Here is a 24,845-nt window from a genome sequence, read left to right as displayed (position 1 = left end):
CAAAATGGTCAAGGGAGACACAAACTAGAGTCCAGTGGAATGAGACTCCTCATCTAAACTCTACATTCCCTTCAACTGCAAACAAAAACGCTGTGTCTGAAGTTACACAGTTCATTGAAAAGAGAGGCAAGATTAGATATCAGCTTTCCTGATGCAAGATCCTAGGATATTTTTAAAGTAACACAATGCATTCTTACTAGTTATTAAATAAAACTTGGCCAAAATAAAATAACTGAGTTCTAAATTCTCAAAAAAAAAAAAAAAAAAAAGCCAGTTATCATAAAACAAAGAAACATCTACAAGTTTGCAAATATAAGCAAGCTTGCTTAATTTTTCTGCTTAAGGAAATTTAATAAGTTTGAAAAAATAAAAACACCTTAAAAGTACTAATTTAATAGTTAGCAGTAATGAGCAGGATAACAGAACACTGAATATTTATTTATTTATTTTTAAATGGGGTCTCTTTATACAGCCCTGGCTGCTTTGGAACTCACTATGTAGATCAGGCTGGCCTGAACCTCACAGAGATCCTCCTGCCTCTGCTTCCCAAGTGCTGAGATTAAAGGTATATGCCATCACACCTGGCAAATTTTCAACTTTTGAATTATTAAAAAGTAAAAAAAAAAAAAAAACCAAAATTTTTTTAACCAAGGGAAAATGGTGTAGTGTCCAATAAAACTATAATAATTATGACAATTCTATCATGACAAAAACATTCACGAAAGGACAACATAGGGTTCTAGGTGGCTATTTAAGTAAAAGCTAAAGATAATTATCCTTCAACACATTTAAAAAGAGAACTTAATGGGTTTTGACCAAAATATTAGTGAAAAACTAAAAAAAAAAAAAAAAATCTTTACAGCCAGATTTTCTAGTTAGAGATCACAGGAATAAACACATTAATATATGCCAATTTTTTTTACAGGCCAATCAAACACCTATGTTTATTAAGATGGTTGGCTTTGGACAGACTTTTAACATTATTTTTTTTTCCAGAAAATTTGGATATTGAAAGAAAAGCACCATCCTGTATCAGTTTAATATTTAAAGATATACAGAATTAGAATAGTCAGAGAAAGCAATTACAGTCTGGTGAGCAGTGAAGGATATCTGGTGGTCCAAAGGCTTTTCCCAGTACTCACATGACTCAAACAACAAAACATGAAAGAGAAGGAAAACTATGAAGAGATGCAAAAATGCCAATGCATTTCCATCAACAATAATCAAATTTATGTAAATGTATATAAATTTTACATAGTTACATAGTTGAATTAAATAAATGTTTTTCATATTTTAAAAAATATTTGCTTTAAGCTAGGCAGTAGTAAGTGCATACCGTTACTGCCAGCACTGACTGGGGAGGCAGATGCAGGCAGATCTCTGTGAGTTCCAGGCCAGCCAGGACTGTTAAACAGAGAAACCCTGTCTTGGAAAAGAAATTATTGTGAATGTATGTACGTGTGTGGCTACTACAGTGTGCTGGTGTCGAGGAGGCAGTAGGAGAACCTTAGATGCCCTGGAGCTGGGGTTCCAGGCGGCTCACAGCTGCTGGACAGGGTGCTAGGAACTGATCTCTCATCCTTTGCAAGAGCAGCAAGCACACAGACCCACTGAACCATTTCTCTAACCCCAAGCTTTTCTCATTTTAATTGGTTACAAAGAGGCATTACACAAAAAAAAAAAAAAAAAAAAAAAAAAAAAGCTTAAAAGAATCATGAGTTTCTTTATAAATTTAGGGCCTAGAAAACTTCTATCCCGTGTTTTTGTGTGAAATCAAAGAATTCTTACTTTACACAGATTTAAAAAACATTCATGAACATATATAAAGAATTCTCATGGTCTAAGTTGACTGCTGTGTACTTGGTTGTTCATTAAACATTTACTGAAAAACTTATGCTGCACTAAGCCCTGTGCTAATTGCTATTCATCAACTGCCTCTGAAACAAATTACTGCTTTGAGTTTAATATTGCCTTGGATCTTTTGCCTAATCACGAATAAAACAATATTGCTAAAATCAAAGCACTTTTCAAAACCATTTTGATGATATATTAATACTTTTTTAGAGGGAACTATCACTTTCTTGGTTATCAACTGAACAAAGAAAACACTAAGCATTAACATATGCCACTCACAACAGAAATTAAAGTTACCCATATGGTAAGAAAACTGTCCAAACTTGTTCAAGTCAACTTAAGCAGGTTAAGATTTGAAATCACTGTTCTGTTATAGTTCTTTAATGGTCTATTCAAATAAAAAAAAAAAAAACTTAACCTGGAGCACTAGTATAAAGAACACGGCCCAAAATAAACAGTATTACTTAAAACAAACAATATTATGCAGAGTGTGTGGAACAAGGGAACAATGGTACTTGTTGAAGGTGACGACAGGCCAACAACATTCACATACACATCATCACAGCTTACAGGAGATGCAAGTACACACACAGAATCTGGAAGCACAAAGGTAAGACTTTCATGGCATTGTTCACTGTCTACACTTGGCCCGCTTTAAAAGACAGCCAATTAACACTTGGCAATTGGTAGAGTAATGCAGATGGTGATAGATGACAACATCTTTGAGCTCAAACTGGTATTTCTCTCTTAACTTCCTATTTTTTGTGGATGTTTGTTTTGGTTTGCCCATGCTGTTCTATGGAGCTTCTCAAACAGAAGCTTCCTGAGTTACTGGGTTATTTACAGACAAGTTATCAGCTGTGCCTTGTGAGGCTTAACTAAACTACTATCAGTTATAAGGGACTTCAGGCTCTCTGAGCGGTAACTCCAGTTCCAAGGAGAAAGACAGAAGGACAGAGGAAGAGAAAACATTTGGGGCTAAATGCTCAAATATGTCTTATGAAGAATGGGTAATCTCCACTGACAAATACTTTGAAGAAGCAACATGACACCAAAAAATCATGACTACCAGAAAACTGGCTCTTCTGTCAGGTGGGAGCTCTTCGTTTTAAAGGGTGAAAGAAGCACGCACGTGAATTAAACGTGTGTCAAGAAATGTACTACAGTAGACCTCTAATAAAGCTCTCAAGTCCTCAGGAACCTTAATCTCTCATATTTCACAATGCTTCACAGTTTCAAAGAGCTTCCATACGGTTGTTTTCATTTGATCTTAATTTGACAGCTTTGTGAGGTAGGTAGAGTAGATATTCATCTTCAATCTTCATTTTCAAACAAGGGGATCTACGCTCAAGGAGGTGGACTTGTTCAAAGTTGAAAACTAGCATATGGCAAAGCCAAGCCTCTCCTGAATCTAGAATATTTTTTCTGAGTGTCACTCTTGGATAGCCTGCTAAGAATCTTCTGTGGTGTTTTTAGAGATACAGATTTGTGAAATCCTACTGCCTTCAACTCTCCAGAGATGAGAGCTGAGAGTTCTGCATTTTATAATGGATAAAGTAGGAAACAAAAATATATTAAGTAACAATGTAAAATATATCACTGAATCTGGCCTATCATTAGTGGAAAGCGAACTTAAAAGAATGGGCTTCCAGCCTGGCTAGCTAACAATCACCTGGAAAACTTTTGTTTTTAAAGTATCAATTCTCACCTGAAACATGTTGGCAACAAGAGTTCCCACAGTGAGTCTTACCTGAATCACTGGGTTTTCTTAACAAGACATTAGCATTTTCCAGAATTATTCTTTCTGATCAGTTTCATACCCAATAAAGTTCACGGTTCATATCCTAAATCATTTAAGCTTTATAAGATAAAATGTCAAGTTTTTTTTATGATATTTTTAAGATTAAAAGGTATTCACAGAAAGAGAAACCATGCTCCACTTAACTACAATGATTTTCAAGAACCCAAATTAATCACCACCCTAGACTTAGATTATATATCTCAGATGTAAACAATAATTCAGAAACTGAAAACAGGGATGTGGGGCAAAAGCAGTAGCCAATTGGCTACTGGGGAATTTGAGTGCAGACAATCAGCTCACTGGATACCAATGTCTAATGGCTTTGGCAAGGTACATCTCACTGTAGAAAAATACAATAATGAATACAGAGAAAATATTTTGCCATATTGTAATTTGTTTACTACTAAAAACCCTTATAATGTGTGATGTTTATCATATTGCATGCCTCCACAGAACATATCTGAACATGAAATTGTCTATGAATCAATACAATTACCTGGGAAAAGATGGCCACAAATTAAATTTTCCTATCATGCACATGGATATTATAAAAACATAGCCCATAAAAGTAATATTTACAAAAATAAAAAATACAACTACAGGGGAAATGCTCATCTCTGCCTTTACTCCAGGGCTAATCCACATCCTGAATATCTCCGGGGGAAGACTGACAGACTTTGAGAGAACCTCCCACAGGCCAACTGGACTCTTCTGGCACTTTTATCTATTAGCTAAATACCTTTGCTGGCTTATCAGTCTTCTACAGTTTAAAAACAGTTCCTTTTTTTTTTTTTTTTTTTCACTCAGTGGAAATAAACCTACAAAGTCCTAGTATTCATCTGAGAAATAAGCCTTGCATAGAAGTTTTCTTTAATTCTGAAACTTTGTTTTATTAACAGAGCTACCAGAATGTCATTTCACAACTAGTTCATATGATATGAAAGTTCACTACAAAGCAGTCACCACACATATAGGATTTTTCTAAATATAAAATAAGTGGGTTTATAAAAATGCTTACCAGACAATCATCTCTTCACAACCTGGAAAGAATTATTTTTGTGATGACATGATTCTTTGTGTTTTGGATGTGTTTATGCGCCAAGTTTGATGTGATACAAAAAGCAAAGATCTACCTTCTCAGTGGGCATACTCTGCTGGATTGAAAGCAGGATGACAATGAGTTACAGCAGCTAGCCATGCGAAGGCAAAGACAAAACCTGCTTTTCCACAGCACACATTTTCACCTTAGACAAGACTAAGCACTGGTCCCATCCTCTTCGATAACACGGTTCATGCTGGTGCCGTGTGTAATGTGAGTCATGGGGTTGTTACTGAGGTCTCGGATGCTGCTGTGTCGTGACTGCTCATTAAGCCGATGAGAACTACTGTGCCTGGAGTGATCCGTCAGGCGTGACATGCTGCCGTGAGGTAGTCTCTCCTCCATTCCTCGGTAACTGCAGGGAGTGTATCTGTGTAATGGAGTGGATCTTGAAGTGAGTAACCGAACACATAAGAAAGTAACACTAAGTAATTTTCATTAACCAAACACACTGGAAAGTAACACTAATTTTCATTAAAACACCCTAGTGATTGAAGTGCTCAGCAAATCAACAGCGAGACAGCAATAACTGACATGATTATTTAGAATGGTTCCATTAAGCTGTAGAATTATCTGGTATGGGTAACAGAAAGAGAGAATCCACTTAGGTTCCGGATGAAGGTCCTACTCCCTGAAAAAGGGCAAACAGTAAATAAGCAAGGCTGACCTACTTGGGAAAATGTTAAATACACATACTTTTCTTACTCAAGTATGTGTCAAATACAGTGGGCCCAGAGAGACGAAGAATGAGGCCCTGCCCTCAGACTCTAGAAGACTAAGTACAGTCAGTAGCAGTGAAGAACCAACTACTAAAAGAGTAGGGTTGGAAGAGGGAATACATGAAATCACGGAGAAATGAAGAGTGACTTAACAAGGGAGCTGAAAGCACAAGGGGCATCTGTGCCCATGGTGTCTAGACCGGCTAGTTAACAGTCCATCAGTCATCTGTAAACGATCTTAATTCTTTTCCTCAGGGTTTAAAGCTGTGACCATGGTAATCTGTAGAAGTTAGATCTATTTGGAAGTTGTATCCTGACACCCTACAACCAATTCTCTCATCAGCAAATCCTTGTACTCCTAGCTGGGCTCTGCACACAGCTGGGCTACACAGCTTACTCTAGATGGTCTTCCTATCCAGAAATACAACAGTGGGATGATCAAATTTTCTTTTGTTGAAATCCTAACTCAATAAACCACATCAGAGTCAAGAATATAAAAATACAGAAAACAATGACGACAACAACAACAAAAACCAACCTCAGTCACCGGGTCTAGGGCAGTCGAGTCAAGGTCACAAAAACCAGTTAGACTTTTTTATTGGTCCATATGATATTTATCTTTCTGGCTAAATATTGAGTTCTTTCAGGATAAGTACCATATTTTAATATCTTAATCTGTAGTACCTTGAGAATTTTTTTCCTAAAATATTTTTGCTCTGCAGACCAGGCTGGTCTCAGACTCAGAGTTCCACCTGCCTATGCCTCCAAGTGCTGGGATTAAAGGCCTGTACCACCACCACCCTGCTTTTTCTTTCTTTTTAAGGCAAGGTCTCTAAGTAGTTCTGAATGTTCTGGAGCTCACTATGGAGACTAGGCTGGCCTTAAATTTACAGAGATCCTCCTCCCAAGCCTCCCAAGAGCTAGGATTAAAGTTGTGCATCACCAGGCCGAGCTCATTCCCTTTCTAACAGTCATCAAAGTAAATCATTATGAGCAGCTGAAAAGCTATTGCTTTAAAGCATTCACCTAGCCGGTTGGTGGTGGTCCATGCCTTTAATCCCAGCACCTGGAAGGCTGAGGCAAGCAGATCTCTGTGAGTTCAAGGCCAGCCTGGTTTACAGGGTGAGTTCCAGGGTAGCCAGGGCTCAGGGCTATTACACAGAGAAATCCTGTCTTAAAAGAAAAAAGTCACCTATGATTTTTTTCATCATAACTATAAAAAAAGTATCAAGACTTACAGTGAGTCATTTGTAAAATTAAAAGATCTGAAGGAAAGATTCATGAACACTGCTGAGGTGGCCATCTAGTTTTATAGCAGTGCTTGTCAATGAACTTTTCATTCAGTTATAGAGTTTAAAATTGGGAAGTCCTTTGAAAATATTTTTAAAAATCTATTTTAGGGTCCAAGCACAGGGGCACACACTTTTAGTTCTATCACTCAAAAAGGAGACAGAGACAGGAAGATCTCTACAAGTTTGAGGCCAACCAAGGCTACATAATGAAACCCTGCTCCAGCCCCCACTCCAACCCAACCCTATCTTCGTTTCAAGTTTGAATAAAGAAAAAAGTAATAAAGGTGCTAGCTAAAACACCATGATCAGGGGGTTATTTCAGCTTGCGGTTTGTAGGTTCAGAGAAATCAGGCACTCAAATCAGGGACCAGTGCAGGGGCCACTGCTTATCCCTCATTGTCTGCTCAGCCTGCCTTCTTATACAATACCTACCTGTCTGGGGTGGCACCACCAAAAGTGGACTAGGCCTTCCCTGTCAATTATTAGCCAAGAAAATGCCTGACAGGCTTGTCTTCGTCCAATCTTATGCAGGTATTTTCTCTACTGAGAGTCTCTATTCACACACGACCTAAGCTTGTTTCAAGATGACATAAAACTAAACAGGACAGATGTATATTTAAATGTTTTTAATTTTCTCATATTAATGAGAACACACTTCAGCCAGGCATGGTGTACTTATAATCCCAGGAACTGGGAGATGGAGGAAGAAGGCTTAACTCAGCCTTGGCTATGTGGTGAGTTTCAAAGCCAACCTGGGCTATAAGAGACCCTACCCTGTTTCCAAACACTTAAAAACATTTTACATTTAGGACCTAGAGACATTTACATTTTTAACTGCATCTTTTGGCTAAATAACTGGAATGCTTGCAAATGCAATTATGTTACAATGGGTTTGTGAAAAATTATTTTAAAATCATTACTTTGCATAATGATTATTGTTCTTTGAACTAAATAGATTCCTTAATTTCCAAATATGACTTGTCAACTTTTACCTTCCAATGTATCAATTTCAAATAAATATGGCAAATAAAGAAAGCAAATGTTCTAGTAATAATAGAAAAATAATTAAAAACAAAACAAAGAAACCAAGTCCTGTATGGTGCATATCTGGGATCCTACTGGCATACTAAGGCAGGAGGATTGGCAAAATTTGAGGCATGCCTGAGCAATGTAGGAAGACACCACCTCCAAAAAAAAAAAAAAAAAAAGGACAGGGAGGCTGGGGGAAATGGCATTTGCTGTGCAAGCAGGAGGACCCGAGTTCAATGTCTAGAAACCTCTTAAAAGCTGGCATGGCTGTGCACACCAGTGCCCTAGTGCTGGGGTGGAAGAGATACACAGGTTCCTGGAACTCACTGACAGCTTAAACTAACCAAATCAGTGAGCTCCAGGTTCAGTAAGAGACCTCATCTCAAAAAGGGGAACAGCAGGGCATTGGTGGCGTACACCTTTGATCCCAGCACTCAGGAGGCAGAGGCAGGTGGATCTCTGTGAGTTCGAGGCCAGCCTGAACTACAGAGCTAGTTCTAGGACATGTTCCGAAACAATATATAGAAAAAAAATAATAAGGATATTCAATGTTGACACATTGTATACATACATATACATGCACAAGCAAGTACACACACCACACACACACTACAAAGGGGGTGTCTGGGAAATGAAATTTAATAGTAAAGTACTTGCTTACCATGTGCAAGGCCCTGGGTTTAAGCAGGAGTGGGAAGGGAAGAGAGAAAAAAGAAGAGAGGAAAAGAGGGCAAAGGGTGGAAGGGAGGAGAGCAGAGAACACTCAGTCATTTAAAATATATAGCGGAGGGCTTTAGGAGGACTGGAGTTTAGTTACCAGCACCCACATCACACAGCTCATAACTGCCTGCAACTCCAGTTGCAGGACATCCGACACCCTCTTCTACCCCACAAACATACACACAAACACACACAAATAAAGTCTTAGCCTAGTGTTGAGATTACAAGCATTTGCCATTTGTGCCTGACAATTTTATGTGTGCTGAACTCTTCCCCGCTTCCATTTTCAGAAGAAAAATTACATTGTATAAAAAGTCTGAGAAACTATCCACAGAATTCTAAAATATATTCTTCCCATGAATAAACAAGAACTAACTATACAGAAAAGTTTAATTATAGTGTTTAATATAAATTGTATATGCAGGAAATGTCAAATTTTTGTACCTTTCAGAAGACATTTAAACCACTGTGAGTATATGCCACACAATATGAAAATATGCATTTTATATAGCCTTGTACATAAAACACAGTTTTAATATATGCTTAGACAAAATATGAGGATGGTCACTTTGGTAATATGGGCACTCCAGAGTAGGTGAAAGAGTGGCAGTAGTGTGTTATTATTTACTCCACTGCTTCCGGTTGCCAGGTCACCTAAGTACACACCAAACTTCTACCTACTTACTTCCTGTCCTAGCTATCCTCATCTAACTACCAATTACTTATTCTTTGAAGTGATGCTTACATGTATGTAGTACAGAGATCAACAATTACCCAAGTAGTGAATTGAATCCAAGTGAGCACTGGGAATCTGTGACCCAAGGCCAGGGTGCCTGGAGGTAATAAGACAGCACTAACATGCAGTTAGAGCCTGACTGAAGCAGAAAGAAGTCTTCATGAGATGGCCTTTTGGATTATGGAAATACTTGTTTAGGCTTTAGTCTCAATGTAGTCTTGAAAACTCTCACATCTGACCTACACTTCTGGGTATGGAAGAGTCCTGTGTACATATTCATTCACCTAGATAAAGGATGCCTTCAACAGACCCCCACCCACATCATTCTGCTCCATATGTATATATTGTACCTTTTCTATAAGGTTCTATGCTCCTAGAATATAGAAATTAGGAAGCTTTTTAAAGATCTCATTATAGATGGTTATGAGCCACCATGTAGTTGCTGGGAATTGAACTCAGGACTTCTGGAAGAGCAGCCAGTGTACTCAACCTCTGAACCATCTCTCCAGCCCCTTAGAATACAGCAATTAAAAACCTTTCTTTTCTATATATTTATGCATAGAATGTCATATACAAATATAATACTGTAATAATGTCTATTCATCACTGAAAAGATAAGGCCAGGATGTCAAATATCATCACTAAGAGTTCATAGATAAAATACATTCCAAAAGATAGAATCTCTATTGTGGACGATTCCTTTACACTATGTGAATATATGTTACTGTGATTGTGTTAATAAAGAAGCTGGTCAGGCAGTGGTAGCACACGCCTTTAATCCCAGCACTTGGGAGGCAGACACAGGAGGATCTCTGTGAGTTCAAAGCCAGCATGGTCTACAGAGTGAGTTCCAGACCAGGCTCCAAAGCTACAGAGAAACCTGTCTTAAAAAACAAAACAAAAACAAGAAGAAAAAGAAGCTGACTTGCCAATAGCTGAACAGGTAGAAGTTAGGCAGGACTTACAGACAAAAAGAGAGCGTGACGAGGAAGGGAAGGAGTCTAAGAATTTTGAGGAGATGCAGAGAGGAGACGAATTTGCCATAATGAGAACATGCCACTTACCATGTGGCAGAGAGCAGATAAGAAATAAGGGTTAATTTAAAAATATAAGAGTTAGGTGAGCTATTGACTGAGCACTTATAATTAATAATAAGTCTCTGCTTCTTTACTCTCTGATAAACCCTTATTATCTCTCAAATGACTTAATGTGGCAGCTCCTAAGCAGTTTCTAGCTCTAGTGTCCCAACCTCAAATTTAATGAGAAACCTACAGCCAGGCTTCCTTCCAGCTCTCTTTGAAGCATTTTCTGAACTGCTCTCCATGGTGGCAGAGTCACTGCTAGTCTCTGCGTTCATTGCACCTAATAAACAAGGGCTGGGTACTGGGTGCTAGCATATAGCACAGTGGTAAAAATCCTTGCCTAACATGCTCAAACCCTGGGTTTAAACCCCAGTATTCCACAAAATGGTAGGCTGACAAACTGACTTAATGGCACATCTGCTATCTCCTGGTTATAACCAAGGCCGCTGAAATGCAGTGTCTGAGTGCACACTGCCACAGCAGGTCTGAGCAGTGGTTGCCACCTTTACTAAAAATCCTAAAGCATTTACTATCTGGCTTAAGAAAATACTTCTATAGCCCTGGAATATATTTTGCTTTATGTTTATATTTTACTTTTATGGACTTATTACATTAATAACTGAAACTTCTATCTGACACTGAAACAGGTTCTTTTCTAGTGAATAGGCACATTATCTCACTGGATTTTTATGACATTACTGAAGGGGTGGGTGGCTAGTGCTATTTCTCCTTTATGGGTAAGGAAACTAAGTTTTATCATCTAGATCTATACTCTTAAAGATTTACTTTTGTTATTTCTAATTGTGTATATGTGTGCGAGTCTGCATGTGGGTATACATGTGATTACACATTCCTGTGATGGTGTCAGATCCTCTGGAGCTGGAGCTGTAGATTGTCTGGAGCTGTCTGATGTGGGTGCTGGGAACTGAATTCATGTCCTCTGGAAGAATAGCAAGTACTTTTAATTGCTAAACTGTCTCTACAACTCCCCAATTGTACATTATTTTCTTGGGGAGTGGTTCAAGACAGAGTTTCTCCGTGTTTCTCTGGAACTTGCTTTGTAGACCAGGCTGACCTCCCACTCATAGAGATCCACCTGCCTCTGCTGGGATTAAAGGTGTGTCCTACCACCTGGCAAAATTTACCTTTCTAAACTGACCAGTCCACCTTCTCTTATCCCCACTCAGTACACTACAATAATGCCATACTGCTTCTGTGTCAGGTCTAAACCCCAAAGTCCTTTCATTGGCTTTAAGTCCCACAGTCTAGGACAACTATAACCAGAAAGTTGAAAAAGCTTAATAATGTTCCACTTCTATTTCAGAATTGGCTCCTGTCTCTTAAGCTTTGTGATCCTAATTGAATGCATATAATACACTGAGTTGCTCCCAGACCTTACCTGCCATCACGTGACCTGTGGAGGCTGCCATGGTAGCTGCTCACTTTGCTGTGGACACTCCCTGCTTTGCTTCTTTGATCATCCACCATGGCCAGCTGAGTTGAAGAAGCATGTGTGGATGTTCCTTGAGTAGAAGTTCCTCTGGATTTTCTTATAATAGGAGTATTTGGGTCTCTCAGGAGCGACTGAGCAAAGTCAGGCTCCTGGAGTACCTGCCGGCTCTCATTCACTATCCTACACAATACAACAGGAAGTTTAATATACAAACATTCCTATAGACCAACAAACAATACTGCTACACAATACTGATTGATGCTAGTCTTGAAATTAATTGCTTCCCAATTTAAGTTTTTGGGACCAATTTGAGGTAACATTTTTGGCACAGGACAGAACCTAACAAAAACCTTTGTCAAAATCTGGGCCTGATGCCAGTAATCCTAGCATCTGGGATGTTGAGATAGGAGGATCATAAATTCAAAGTTATCTTCAAGTTCAAAGCCAGCCTAAACCCAATGCCATTTGCCCTAAAGTGGCACTGACAGACTGTGTTAGGGTAAGAAAATCAAGATTATAGTTCCAATTTTGTAAGCACATAGGCTATCTCAGCAAGTTACTATCCTGTCTTTATCTATGAAATGAAGGCTGAAAAGTCCATTATTTCAAAAAGGTCCCTCTCAGCTAAAGATATCTGTGATTCTTTAGGTCCCAAAATGTTTAAAAAAAATAATTTTAAGACAGAAAAATAAAAGCTTTTTTTTTTTCATGCTTTGCAGAAGAATGGTTTCATGATAACTGGATACAACTTTAATCTGCAAGAGCTGTTTAAGGTTCCATCTTGACTTTGCGGCAGGAGCAGCTGTCTAGTGTTAGAACAAACCTGAGTAGTCAACCTTAGAACAAAGTCATATGAAAAATTAAATTAAGCAAATATCCAATGAAGTCCTAAACAATTTAAAGGGATACATTATCAAAAGTAAAAGTTTTTAACACTCATGAATGGATGGACAGCAGAAATGTATGCATGATGATGAACAAAGCAATAACTAAATTAACAAAGACTCAAGTTAAATCACTGTAAAGTGTCTATGAGAATCAGCTAAAGCTAAAATTAAAGAACTTAATTAAAAAAAAAAAAAAAAAAAAAGCCCCAACAGGTAAAGACTTGATCATATATTGAGTAAGTATTTGAGAAAGTATGTGTAAATTCTCAAATTAACAGGGTTTTTCTAACTCCTTGTTGTTTGCAGTACTGGGCTGACAAGCTGAAGACAGGTATTTGGTGAGTACTTTACATATATTCCTTTAATCCATTTAATGCTATTTCTGATATTTAAAATTATAATAGAGGATAAATTCTTACAAAGAGAAAATATGTCACCTCCAAAACAGCATCATAGTTAATGAAAACACTAAAAATCACTAGAAATTTTTTCTTTCTTCCAGGACAAGGCTTCTCTGTGTAACTCTAGCCATCCTAGTACTCACTCTACAGACCAGGCTGCCTTGAAATCACAGAGATGCACGTGCTTCTGTCTTCCGAGTGCTAGGACTAAAGGCGTACACAACACTGACTGGCTAACTAGGAATATTTTTTCATTAAAATCAGGAATATGATACTCCATTTTACCATCATTCTTAATTAACTCTTTCAATAGTTTTAGACTAGAATTCAATAAAAGAAATTAGAGTTATAAACTTCTAATGTGCACTAAATTAGAATGGAGCGATAGTCTATCTTTTCATATGTCTGACAGACCTGCATAAGCAATGGAAAACTTCAAATAGAAACTGAAGTTACCTCTTAGATTGAATAGTTGTGTGGCCATGGCCAGGCATTTATGCTGCTCTTAGTTTTTTCATCTGAAAAGAGATGTGAATACACACCAACCTTCACAAGGAAGTCAGGAAGGCCTGGTAAATAGGGAGGGGAAAGCATCCACTTGTTTTCAATTTCAAGAAAACTATACTTTGGATGTTCTGCAATGCTTAGCCTTCCTTTCTTATTAAGGATTAGAACAGGGAAGCACTTGGATGGCTCTACTCAGCCATCTTCTTTTATTTGTTTGTTTGTTTGTTTGTCTGTTTTAGGGTGGAGTCTTCCTGTCTGATTTTGAACTGCTAATCCTCCTACCTCAGCCTAATCAATAACTAGGATTACAGGCACCAGCCACTGTGTCCAGCTAGTTCTTCATTTTAAAGTCAAGCTACTGTGCCAAATGTTACTAGTCACTGCTCTGCTGGTAGTTACAATGTTATTAGTATACTTCTCCAAGCCCAACATGCATGGGTACACACATGCACACACACCAGGGCTGTTAACTCTGTGAGAACTCATTAACTTACTCTTTTTTCCTACGGCCATGGAAAAAACTGGCCCATTCAAAGCATGTCTTTTTGCTTCCAACCCAAAATATAGAGGGAATTCCAACTATGAGAGCCATCAGATACTTCATCAGAAAGAGAATCAGGTCTGGACGACTCATCTGAGTAACCTACAGGGAGGCAAAGAAAATCATCTTAAATATGTGTATCTATTAAAGGTAAGTATAGAAATATAAACGCAACAGACAACAGTGAAATCATGTTATAAACTTAGTACCTTGGTTTCTAAAGTTCTGTGGACAATTTTCTTGGACCCTCAGAAAAGCAGCAAGTATTCTTAACTGAGCCATCTCTCAATCTTTTCTATTCTTGACTAATTTGCTGTCTACCTTTTAGTTTTAGCAGAGATTCACTCACATGACTGTGAACCTGCCAATTCTTATCCTGTCAATGTCACATAGTAATCTGCTAGTAAGGGAGATGTTCTAGCCATTTATCTTACTTTGTTAATGTTCTTAATGTTCTTTCACTTTACATTTTGTCTAACTTTTTTCTTTCTTTCTTTCTTTCTTTCTTCTTTTTTTTTTTGGTTGTTTGAGACAGGGTTTCACTGTAGTAGCTTTGGAGTCTCTCCTGGCACTAGCTCTGTAGACCAGGCTGGCCTCAAACTCACAGAGATCTGCCTGCTTCTGCCTCCCAAGTGCTGGGATTAAGGACATTTTGTCTGACTTTAACATTGTTCATAAGCTATTTTCTTACTCACACTAACATGTTTTTAGGGATTCCCTAACACCTTTTCATAGACTGTTTCTTTCCCCACAAGTCTTATGTTTGTGATAGCCATGCCTTTTAAAAGCAATGTGTAGTTTACCACTGGAATGTATACTCCATGAAGATGAAGGTTTACTAACTCTCCAAGTGTTTTATTTCCAGGGTCTTTAAGCAGAGCTCAATACATGATTGATACTCAATAAATGCATATGTACTTAAATATATACTTATACTTTAAATACTTTTTACAAAGGGTCTCGCTACTTATCCCTGGCTGATGATGCAGAACTCCCTATGTAGACCAGGCTGGCCTCAAACCCACAGAGATCCATCTGCCTCTGCCTCCTGACTACTGGGACTAAGGATGTGTGCCACACACCTAGCTACTTATACCTGGTATAATTAGGAAAATTTACATTTAAAAGCCGGCAGTGGTGGTGGTTGAACATGCCATTAATCCCAGTATTTAGGAGGCAGAGGCAGGTGGATCTCTGTGAGTTCAAGGCAAGCCTGGTCTATAAATCAAATGCCAAGAAAGCCAGGAATATTATACAGTGAAACCCTGTTTGGAAAAAACACAAATCAAAAATATTTAAAATTATTCAGCACAAGCCACATACTCTTCACAAGACAGTACTCCCTTCCACAGCTACCTAGTTTTGAAGTATTCAGAGTAATTTTCACAAAAATATTATTTTATCATTACTAACTCTGCTTAGGACCACTTAAGACTTCTCCCTTTGGGTTCCCTTCTTTTTCTGCTGCCTTGTTGGGTAGGGGTTGACAAGCCTTTGTCTAAAAGCATCTGTGTCCATTAACCTTGAGTCAATGGACAGCACAATAACACTATTTGTTACTATCTTAAAGTTCACTGTCTGCAAAGTCCTGCTGCTGCTGGACAGACCCCGGCCTTACAATGGAAACTTTTGCTTCTGGTAGTCTAACTTTGCACTCAACACTTCTTATTGTCTTTTACTTGTTACTAGCATTCTGATTGTTGTTTTAACCAATTTTGTTGTTCTTTCCAGACAAGGTTTTTTCTCTGTGTAGCCCTGAGTGTCCTGGAACTCACTCTGAAGACCAGGCTGGCCATGAACTCAGAGATCTGCCTCTGCCTCCCAAAGTCTGGAATTAAAGGTGTGTACCATTATGCCCAACTTCAACATCTGTTCTTAAAATATTTACTTAATGTTTGTGCATTATGTTTTTCCTACATGTATGTTGTGTGCTATCTACATGCTTGGTTCCTACACAGGCCAGAGGATGGCATTGGATCTCTGGGAAATGGATTGTAGGTTGTTATGTAGGTGCTGGGAACTTAATCAAGGTCCTCAGCAAGAGAAGCAAGTGTTCTTAGCCATTTATGAGCTAAAGGAAGATTTTTAAAGGAAGATTTTCTTAAAATATTAAGGGACAAATGTACATTTCATAAAAAATGATATATAGTTAGAGTAATCTTGTTCAAAAATATGACTCATGGAACACTGCTGTCTCACATGTGAGGCTGGAGAGATGGCTCAGCAGTTAAGAGCACTTGTTGATTTCAGTTCTTAACATCTATGCTGCAGAGGAGGCAGTCATAAATGCCTGTAACATTAGGTCCAGAAGATCTGACACCCTATTCTGGTCTCCTCAAGCACCTATACACATGTGGCATATACTCACCCAGACATAAAAATAAAGCTTAAAAGATACTCTGTGGTGAAATAAAACATGGAGACTATAACCCCCTCTTGAAGGATTTTTTACATTGGTGTGCTAAAGTTTCTGAATAGTCCTAGAGTATGGAAGTTGTTTGCCTCATCCCTCCTTGCCCCTGCCCACTAAGCTGATAAACACTGAGGAGTTGGAAAGGGAAAATTCTAGGCATTGTCCTATAGTCTATGATCTATTCTCTCAGAAAATCTATTTATTTATTTTTTCTGTTCTGAAATAATGTCTTTTAACATGAGACACCCTTGAACTAACACACATTCATTCTCCCTCAATCTCTGACTCCAGAGCCTCCATTTTCAAGACAAGGTTTCACTCTGGAGCCTAAGTTAGCCTTGAACTTGTGGCAATCAATCTCAGTGTGAAGTACATGGGTGAGCTACCACATGTGCTTGGCTTTGAATATTGTTTCTACTCCCTTACCTTCTCAAGTACTAAGATACCCTGGCTGGAAAAACTGTAGTATAATAAACACTAATTTTATGTCTAATTTTGTTGTCTTCTCTATCATTAAAATTCCATCAAACCAATTAATGTGTACATTAACCATGGTTATATGTTTGGGGGGAAACAGGGAGGGAGAAAATCTCTATAAAGGAGAGCACAAGAATGAAGTGGTTAAGAAATATGCTTCAAATAATATTTGTTTATATCCAATAAATGGTCAAATGAGGACTGATCAGAAAAAAGATATTAATGTAGAGAGGTGATTTAATTCCATAATGCAAACAGGGGCTAGAGAGATACCTCAGATGTTAAGAGCACTGGCTGTTCTTCCAAAGGGCCTAGGTTTGATTCCTAGCTACCACGTGGTGGCTCACAACAATCTGTAACTCCAGTTCTTGAGGACTGGGTGCCCTTTTCTAGTCTCCCCAGTCATTGGGCACACACAAAGACATACATGCGGCAAAAACACTCATATACATAAATAATAACATAATAAAATTGAAATAACCAATGAGGAGACAATGGATAATAACTTGAGAAAATACAATTGATAAGGCTGAAATAAGAAGTGCAATAGCAGAGCTAAACAGAAATCACATAATTCCTAAAAGTGTTGCAGGTGTCAATTACTGGCCTGAGCAATGTGTCTTCAAAAACCACTTGAAAAGTTTAAGTGCCTTGAACTTGTGCCTATAACGATCATCTGAAGTTGGAGTGATTACTCATGGACTTTGGGTAAACCCTTCGATTTTGTAGATATGGTGTTATAATACATGGAGGTGAAATAATCTACCTTAAGGTTAAATTTATTTGCATCCTCGGTCATTTAAATTCTGAGTATTACTATGTCCCACAGCAGATGAGTCAGAATATTCTGTGTACTTGTTGAATTCCCATTCTAAGGAGATAGGGTAGAATGCTGCTAATACACAAGGAAATAAGGAAATCTTAGGCATTTAGGGAACAGTGAAATAACTAAAGCAAGGTGAGGGACAAAGGAGAGATAAATATTTGGGGTATGAAATGATAGATTGGGATTAGATATCAGATATGACACATTAGGTGGGGTTGAGGGTATCTTTTGGAGTATATTTCAAACAGAAACACTGATAATGATAACCCTAAGAAAACTGTGTATCTTTTGAAGAAAAACAAAGTAGCCAGTAAAGTTAGAGCCAGTTAGAGCTGAGCATGCAAGGAGGAAAGGCAGCAGATACAGTCAGAGAGAATTAGCAGGAACCAGACACTGTCTGGTCCTGCGGGCAATGGTTAAGAATACAAATTTCATTCCAGAACAACAGAAAGTCATTGAAGGGTTTTGTTCAAAGGGGCAACCAAGTTCACTTGTGTTTTCAAAAGATTATTATGGCTACCATGCTGAAACAAGCTGTGAAAGAGTAACAGTGCAAGCAGAAGATCACTGTGCAAGTAGATGAATTCTTGGTCAAGGGAGGAAGGGGAGGTTATACAACGCTAATTGGGTTGAAAGGAAAGTATGAAAGGAGACAGGCCTCAAAGATGCTTCCAAATTAAGAGTCTGAGCAACTGGGGAATGTGAATACCATTCAGTGACTGGGGGAAAACTGGGGGTGAGATGCAGAAACAGGTTTTTAGGAGAAATATTAAGAGTTCTAAACTAAGCCTGGAAAAACCATGCAAATAGGCATTCTGGAGCTTAGATACATGTCTAAAACATGGGGTGATTGAGGCTATCCAGAAACGAGGGTGGAGTGGGGGGGACAGGGCACAGACAAGAAGTCCTGTTTTCTAAGTTCTATCCTCTAGTGTTTTATGTTGTATGGTACTGTCTTTTATAAGTCATCATTGCTCACACAACAGAAATGTTTGAATTATAGGGAAGAAGTGCTAAAAACAAAATCAGTAATACCCAAAGCAATCACAGCACACAGGAGATCTGAAGGAGAGCAGGGATGGGGCACGAACAGTGTATTATAGGATTCTAGTTAAACCCCAAATTTCAAGGGAAACAAGTTAGCACCTGTGGATGGCAAGGGTAAAGCAAGACAGCGACTCAAAAAAATATGTTTTGTGAGTGTTGGAGCAGAAGTCCAAGACACTAAGGGGAGGATGGTCAAGGGACTACTGTAAAAGGAGCTTCCCTTATGACTGAGAAAAATAGCTAGGAGAATGTATTATCTGGTTATACATCACAGAGAACACAAAGATATTGAGGGTGCATAGTATATAAACATGATATACAGGGCAAAGCCCATCAAATAAAATGTATCTAAATAAAGGAAAAGGAATATATGTTTAGTTTTATTTAAAATAGCCCTATAATGAAGAAGTGAATTAATAATTGTTTAAAGAAAAACTTAAAACATAAATCTTTATATAATAAAGGGAAAAAATGAGAAGCATTACATTGTTTTTTCTTTTATAAAAGTTCTTGAAAACGCCAGAACTTAACCTGATTAAGTTTTGTTTCTGGTGTAGGTATAAAATACTGACCCCCCCCAAAAGAAAACCTACCCCAAAAACAAAAGAGCAACAAAACAAAAACAAAAATAAAAACAAAACCACTTTGGGACAGAGGGTTTATTTTGGTTCACACTCCAGGTTATAGCCTACCACTCCAAGGAAGCCACAGCAGCAATAATGTGAGACAAGTGGCCACATCACACCCACAGTCAGGGGCAGAGAAACAACAAGTGCATCCACACTTGGTGCTCAGCTAGTTTTCTCTGCTTTTACACAGTCTATGATCCAAATCCATGGTGTGATCCATAGTAGACTGGGTCTTTGAAGCCACATCATTTCTTGTAATTAAAATTCCCTACCACACAGATAGCCACAGGCCAACCGGATCTAGACCATCCTTCATTGAGACTCTTTTTTTTCCCTTGTGGTCTAGAACAGACTGCATCAGGTTGACATTCACAACTAATGATCACATAACCCTAACTCAACTCATAAGATGTATTTCTTGGGCTTGTCATCTAGGAAACCAAGGAGAGTCCCAGATAAAGGAGACACTTGCATCTACTTTGATTACTGTCCTTTTCTGGGGGGGGGGAAGGGGAGGGAGAGAAACAACAGCCTGGCTATCTATAAACAACCTATTTGCTATTATCTTCTAAATAGCTGATTTCCACAATCACTCTCATTTTAGCTAATAAAACTACTATATGGCTTTATTGAAGCGTCATTTGGAAAAACATTCAACTATATCTTATTTTTCCTATTTAGGTTCATAATCTAACAAAGCCCTGAGGTTTAAATTCTTTTTAAGTAAATGGAAAAAAATTACTCATATTAATGAGGGAAGCCTTGCATAAAAAGGAAATCCCCTAAAGATATATTCACATTATTTGGTAGCCTAAACTGTTGTTGAGATTTTGGCTTTGAATCAGATGGCAGAGTCTTTGGCTCTTAGCTCTTTTTCCTTACCATACAAAATCTGCATTTTCTAATGGAGATACATACTGTGTTCAGTTGGCTTTTATTTTTTTAGATATGCTAATCACAAAATATTGACTTATTATCAAGCCTGTAACCATGTAAAGCCATAAGAAAATAAACTATTAATCAGGTTAAGGAAACCTGTCATACAAGTAACACAGCGTAGGGATTTGTTGTTGTTGTTGTTGCTGTTTTCTTGGGAGCTGACACCAGAACCCAGGGCCTTCTGTGTGCTTAGACAAACATTCTACCACTGAGCCACACCCTCAGCCACCAGTTCTTGAATTGAAGCTTCGAGTTACAACTTTTATACACTTCTTAATTACATTATGTTGCTTTATCAGCCTTTACTTTTATTACACTTTGAAAAGTCAATTACTTGCCCTATCAACATAAAAGCCTATTATAATGCTATAGTAATTAAGATAATGTAGTACAGAGAGACAAGCAAGCCGTGGAGCAGAGTGGTAGCAAGTTTCACTGTGAGCTCTTTATGTCTGATGGAGGAAGCGCTACAGAGCAGCGGAGCAAGGATGCAGGGAATGCTAACTGCTACACACACTAGGCATGGTTACAATAAACTATAATTTGTTCCTTTCAGGAAAGCATTGGTTTAAATTAAAGTGGCACAAGGTTGGGCAAGTAAAGAGCTGCTAGCAGTTTATTCTTTCATGTTTTATTTCTGTTCTCTAAATCTCAAATTATTTGTGCCACTGTGAAAATATATAATAGGATTTCAATCCCCAGATTTTCCTTTGATCACAGGAAGGAAATCAATAAAAATTCACTTTTCAAACATCTTGTAAATAATCTTTGTCTTCTAAACAGAGAGACTGCCATCTTAAGGTAATTACTTCTTATAAAATCAAGAGCAGCCAGCGTGGCCAAGTTCAACAACTTGGGTTCTAGTAACTACCAGTGACTGCTATATAACTATTTACTGTCAACCTTTTAAGTAAACAAAAATGAAATGGTTAAAGAACAAATTTGTCTTTCGTTATTCAAGCTTGTGACCACTCAAGTGAGAGATCAGAGGGAAAAGAGACAAAGGAGAGCAGAACTTGCCTAATTCAGAAGGAACTGCCCAGCAGAATGTAAATGCTCAGACAATATCATAAATCTTACTGTCATGCATGTATCAATACAGACTGCACATGTTATTTAGCTAACCCCATAGGAAAATGCCAAAGCCAAACATATTCAAGAGCTTAAGATGAAGATAGAAACAACACAGTTATCTCAACTTTGCCTTGCTGGCATTATGAAGAAGCTCTATTTGATTAAGCAAAGAGCAACATCCAACTCTACATGACAAGTGGTGATCATCACTGATGTTATTGTCTGTCTTACAACAGGGAATAGCTAGAAAATAGAAAAGCAACACTGTCCACATAGACAATAATAGATGTAGTAAATGGGAAACAAAAACTACAGAAGTATCTTAATTTTGGTGAGCATAAGAAATGATAATCTTCATGCATAGTGTTAACAATGACACACACAGGTGGAGAGTATAATTAAAAAAAAAAAAAAAAAAAAAAAAAAAAAAAAAGAACTACAGTTTTCTTCCTAAAACAAATCACACATAAAGTAAATTATTTGGGAAAGTTTTGTCTTTTTCAAATGCAAACTAAAAACTAATCAGAAAAGGCAAGTCAGTTTTTACAGAACAGTAAACAAAACAAACACTCTTCTTTACACAGCAATGTCATAACCAACTGCATTCTCAGCCTTGTATACAATGGAGAGATCTTTAAAACTTCCTCCAACTGTTCAAAACTTCAGGATTTTAAAAGCAAGCAAGCAACAAGCAGAAACCCTATCAGGTGTGAACCACAGTGTGAATGCAGCGAATCCTCTGTAAGAGCAGTGAGTGCTCATAACTGTTGAGCCATTTCTCTAGCCCCTTAAATGCTGTGCTTTATTGTAAGGTAGGGTTAATAAAACACTTGCCTGGAAATCTGTTACAGTAACTTCCTAGTCACTTCTAAACCCCAGGATCAGACAAAAGGCTTTCTCTTTCAGAGACATTTTAACCTGGCTATGAAGTGCTAGAAAGATAAATACAATATTTGTATACTTAACAAATTGTATTTTTTGTTTTTGTTGTTGTTGTTATTATAGAAATTTCAAGCTATTTTAGTAGGTGTTCCCAGGTCTGTTTGTTGTTATGTATTTTCTATGGAAGAAAAGACAGGAAGGACTTACACATACTTCTGCTTTAGTCATGCCATTTATCTGACTCAGTTAACTTTTTTCCACTGGCTATGAACTCCTTCAAGACAGTGGTTTTATCTTAATCACTCCCTCTTCTGTAGCAACCTCAACATGCCAGAAGAATAGAAGCATAATAATTCTGAATTACTGAGATTCTTAAAAGAGGAGAAAGTAAGGTGTGGTTTCTACATTCATTTAGTTTTACATGCGAGAAGAACTTTAGTTATCTTGTAAGATTTCAGAGCTCAGGCTGGGGGTGAGGCTCACTAGATAAGAGTGCTTGCCCGGCATGCATGAGAGCCCACACCTGTAATACCGGCATTTGAGAGGTAAAGGCAGGAGGATTGCAAATTCAAAGCCATCTCCTACCACATAGTATATTTGAGGCCAGTTTGAGTTACATGAAATTTTATCTCAAAAAAAAAAAAAAAATTCAGAGCTAAAGAAATTATAAACTAAGTGACCAATGTAAAGATACAACTTCTGGGTGAAATACCAAAATGTAGAAAAATGCCCTGTCAAACACATCAGTATTCTTGCATAGAAAAATATTACATAAAATATTAAGACTGCATGCTTTGAAGCCAGGCAGTCTACATCCAAACTCTGTCACTCTATGACTTTGGTTAAACTGTGTTTCACACTTAGTTTCCTTATTTTGTAAGATTATTCTTTGGCTCCATTGTTAGTAAGTTAACATCAGAGGTTGTCCTCTGGCCTCTACATGCATGAGCACATTCTTGGAAACACACAAATACCCCTATGTACACACACACCTCTGGCAGAAACTATAATTATTAAACTGCATCACTGATGTTACATTAGTATAAACTACCAAAATTACTTCTCCTAATTGGTGCAGCGAAACTTTCAAAGACTGAGAAGAATATCCTTTACTGACATGTCTTATAGTGACATACAAGTCATCTTATTTATTTAGTATAGTGACATAGCAATATTATAGTAAGTATTTTAGTTTTGGACATAAGATTATAACCAAAGTAGTGAGACTGCATGGCAAGTCTGACAATTTACATGATAGGAGTTCATTACATAATATTCAAGGTTATATAGAATAATGTTTGATGTTGGTCAGGGGCTGGCAAATTAGAACATGTAGGCTAAGTCACTCTTTTGTAATTAAAACTTTCTTGCAACATTTGCCTTCGTTTTTATGACCCTTTTTACAGACAGCAGCAGAGCTGAGCACTTGGCCGCCAGAGCCCCCATATTTACATTTGACCCTTTATAGAAATACTGCTGTGTCATTTTATAGATCATGACAATGACACTGAATTAAAAGGTAGGGGAAAAAAGTAAACTAGCACATGCCCATAATCCAAACACTTGGGAGATGGAGAGAGGAGATCAGGAGTTTAAGGCCAGCCTCTGCTACACAGCAAGTATCAGATCCAGCCTTGGCTGCCTGCCTTTATGACCCAAAACATAAAAGGCAAAGTTTAAAGCCAGGTATATCTACAATGCTAATTAACTGAGCTCACAGCTTAAGCTTTTTTGTCCTACAGAGGCCATAACAGCAGCCACTTGTATCTTAATTGTTATCTTAATTCTGCAAGAGATTTGCTCTGCTTTTTCAGGGAATTTGACTCCTTTCCTCTTTAACACAAACTACAAAACAAAACAAAACAAACAAACAAACAAAAAACCCAAAACCTTGAGAATAAACTGACTGAATTTAGAAGTTACAAGCAAGATAGCTTCCACTTTAAAGATTAGTAGATATCTCCACCAAAACATTAGAACTATGTACTTACAAGAACCCTTTACTGTATTTCATGGTTCAAGGAGAAAAATACTATTTCCCTCACAGCCCTAAGTATGGCTGATTCTTTTGAAACTGACTAGCAAAGGGAACACTCCTATCAGAAAATGAAGCTAAAACCAACAAATTAGATTTAATGTCGTCCTGCTATTTTTGTATTTTTCTGAATCAAGACTAGATAAACAACAGATGGCTTGCCTTGTGTGTCTGGAAGGGTAAATAATGTTTGTTTTCTTATAAAAATGTATTTTTTAGATTCTGCAAATGTTTCTAATGTGAACTCGATAGACTGAGCTATGGCAACACACTTTCTATGTCTGAAGCAAAAGCTCTTGTGTCAGATGCCTTGGGACATATAGCACTAGGTTAGAGGAATCAGACATGAGAAAAATGAAAAAAAAAACACATGCTTTTGGAAATTAATGTTTAGAAGAAAAT

General features: G+C 37.7%; 1 protein-coding gene across 2 annotated transcripts in view; it reads right to left on the bottom strand.

The window, feature by feature from the left end:
- Positions 1–4,508: 4,508 nt before the first annotated feature.
- The window catches only part of Fzd3 (frizzled class receptor 3), a 52,149-nt gene continuing 31,812 nt past the window's right edge, over positions 4,509–24,845 (bottom strand). For both annotated transcript variants that reach the window (XM_051195506.1, XM_051195507.1), the window contains 3 exons: positions 14,075–14,223; positions 11,732–11,965; positions 4,509–5,124 (listed from right to left, as the gene is read on the bottom strand). In XM_051195506.1, the coding sequence (XP_051051463.1) occupies positions 4,911–5,124; positions 11,732–11,965; positions 14,075–14,223 (597 nt within the window). In that variant the 3' untranslated portion in view covers positions 4,509–4,910. The remainder of the gene's footprint in view (positions 5,125–11,731; positions 11,966–14,074; positions 14,224–24,845) is intronic.

Source organism: Phodopus roborovskii, unplaced genomic scaffold, assembly GCF_943737965.1.
Source record: "Phodopus roborovskii unplaced genomic scaffold, PHOROB, whole genome shotgun sequence".
Classification (NCBI taxonomy): domain Eukaryota; kingdom Metazoa; phylum Chordata; class Mammalia; order Rodentia; family Cricetidae; genus Phodopus; species Phodopus roborovskii.
Note: the sequence above shows the minus strand (reverse complement) of the source record. Positions and strands in the feature narration are given on the sequence as shown.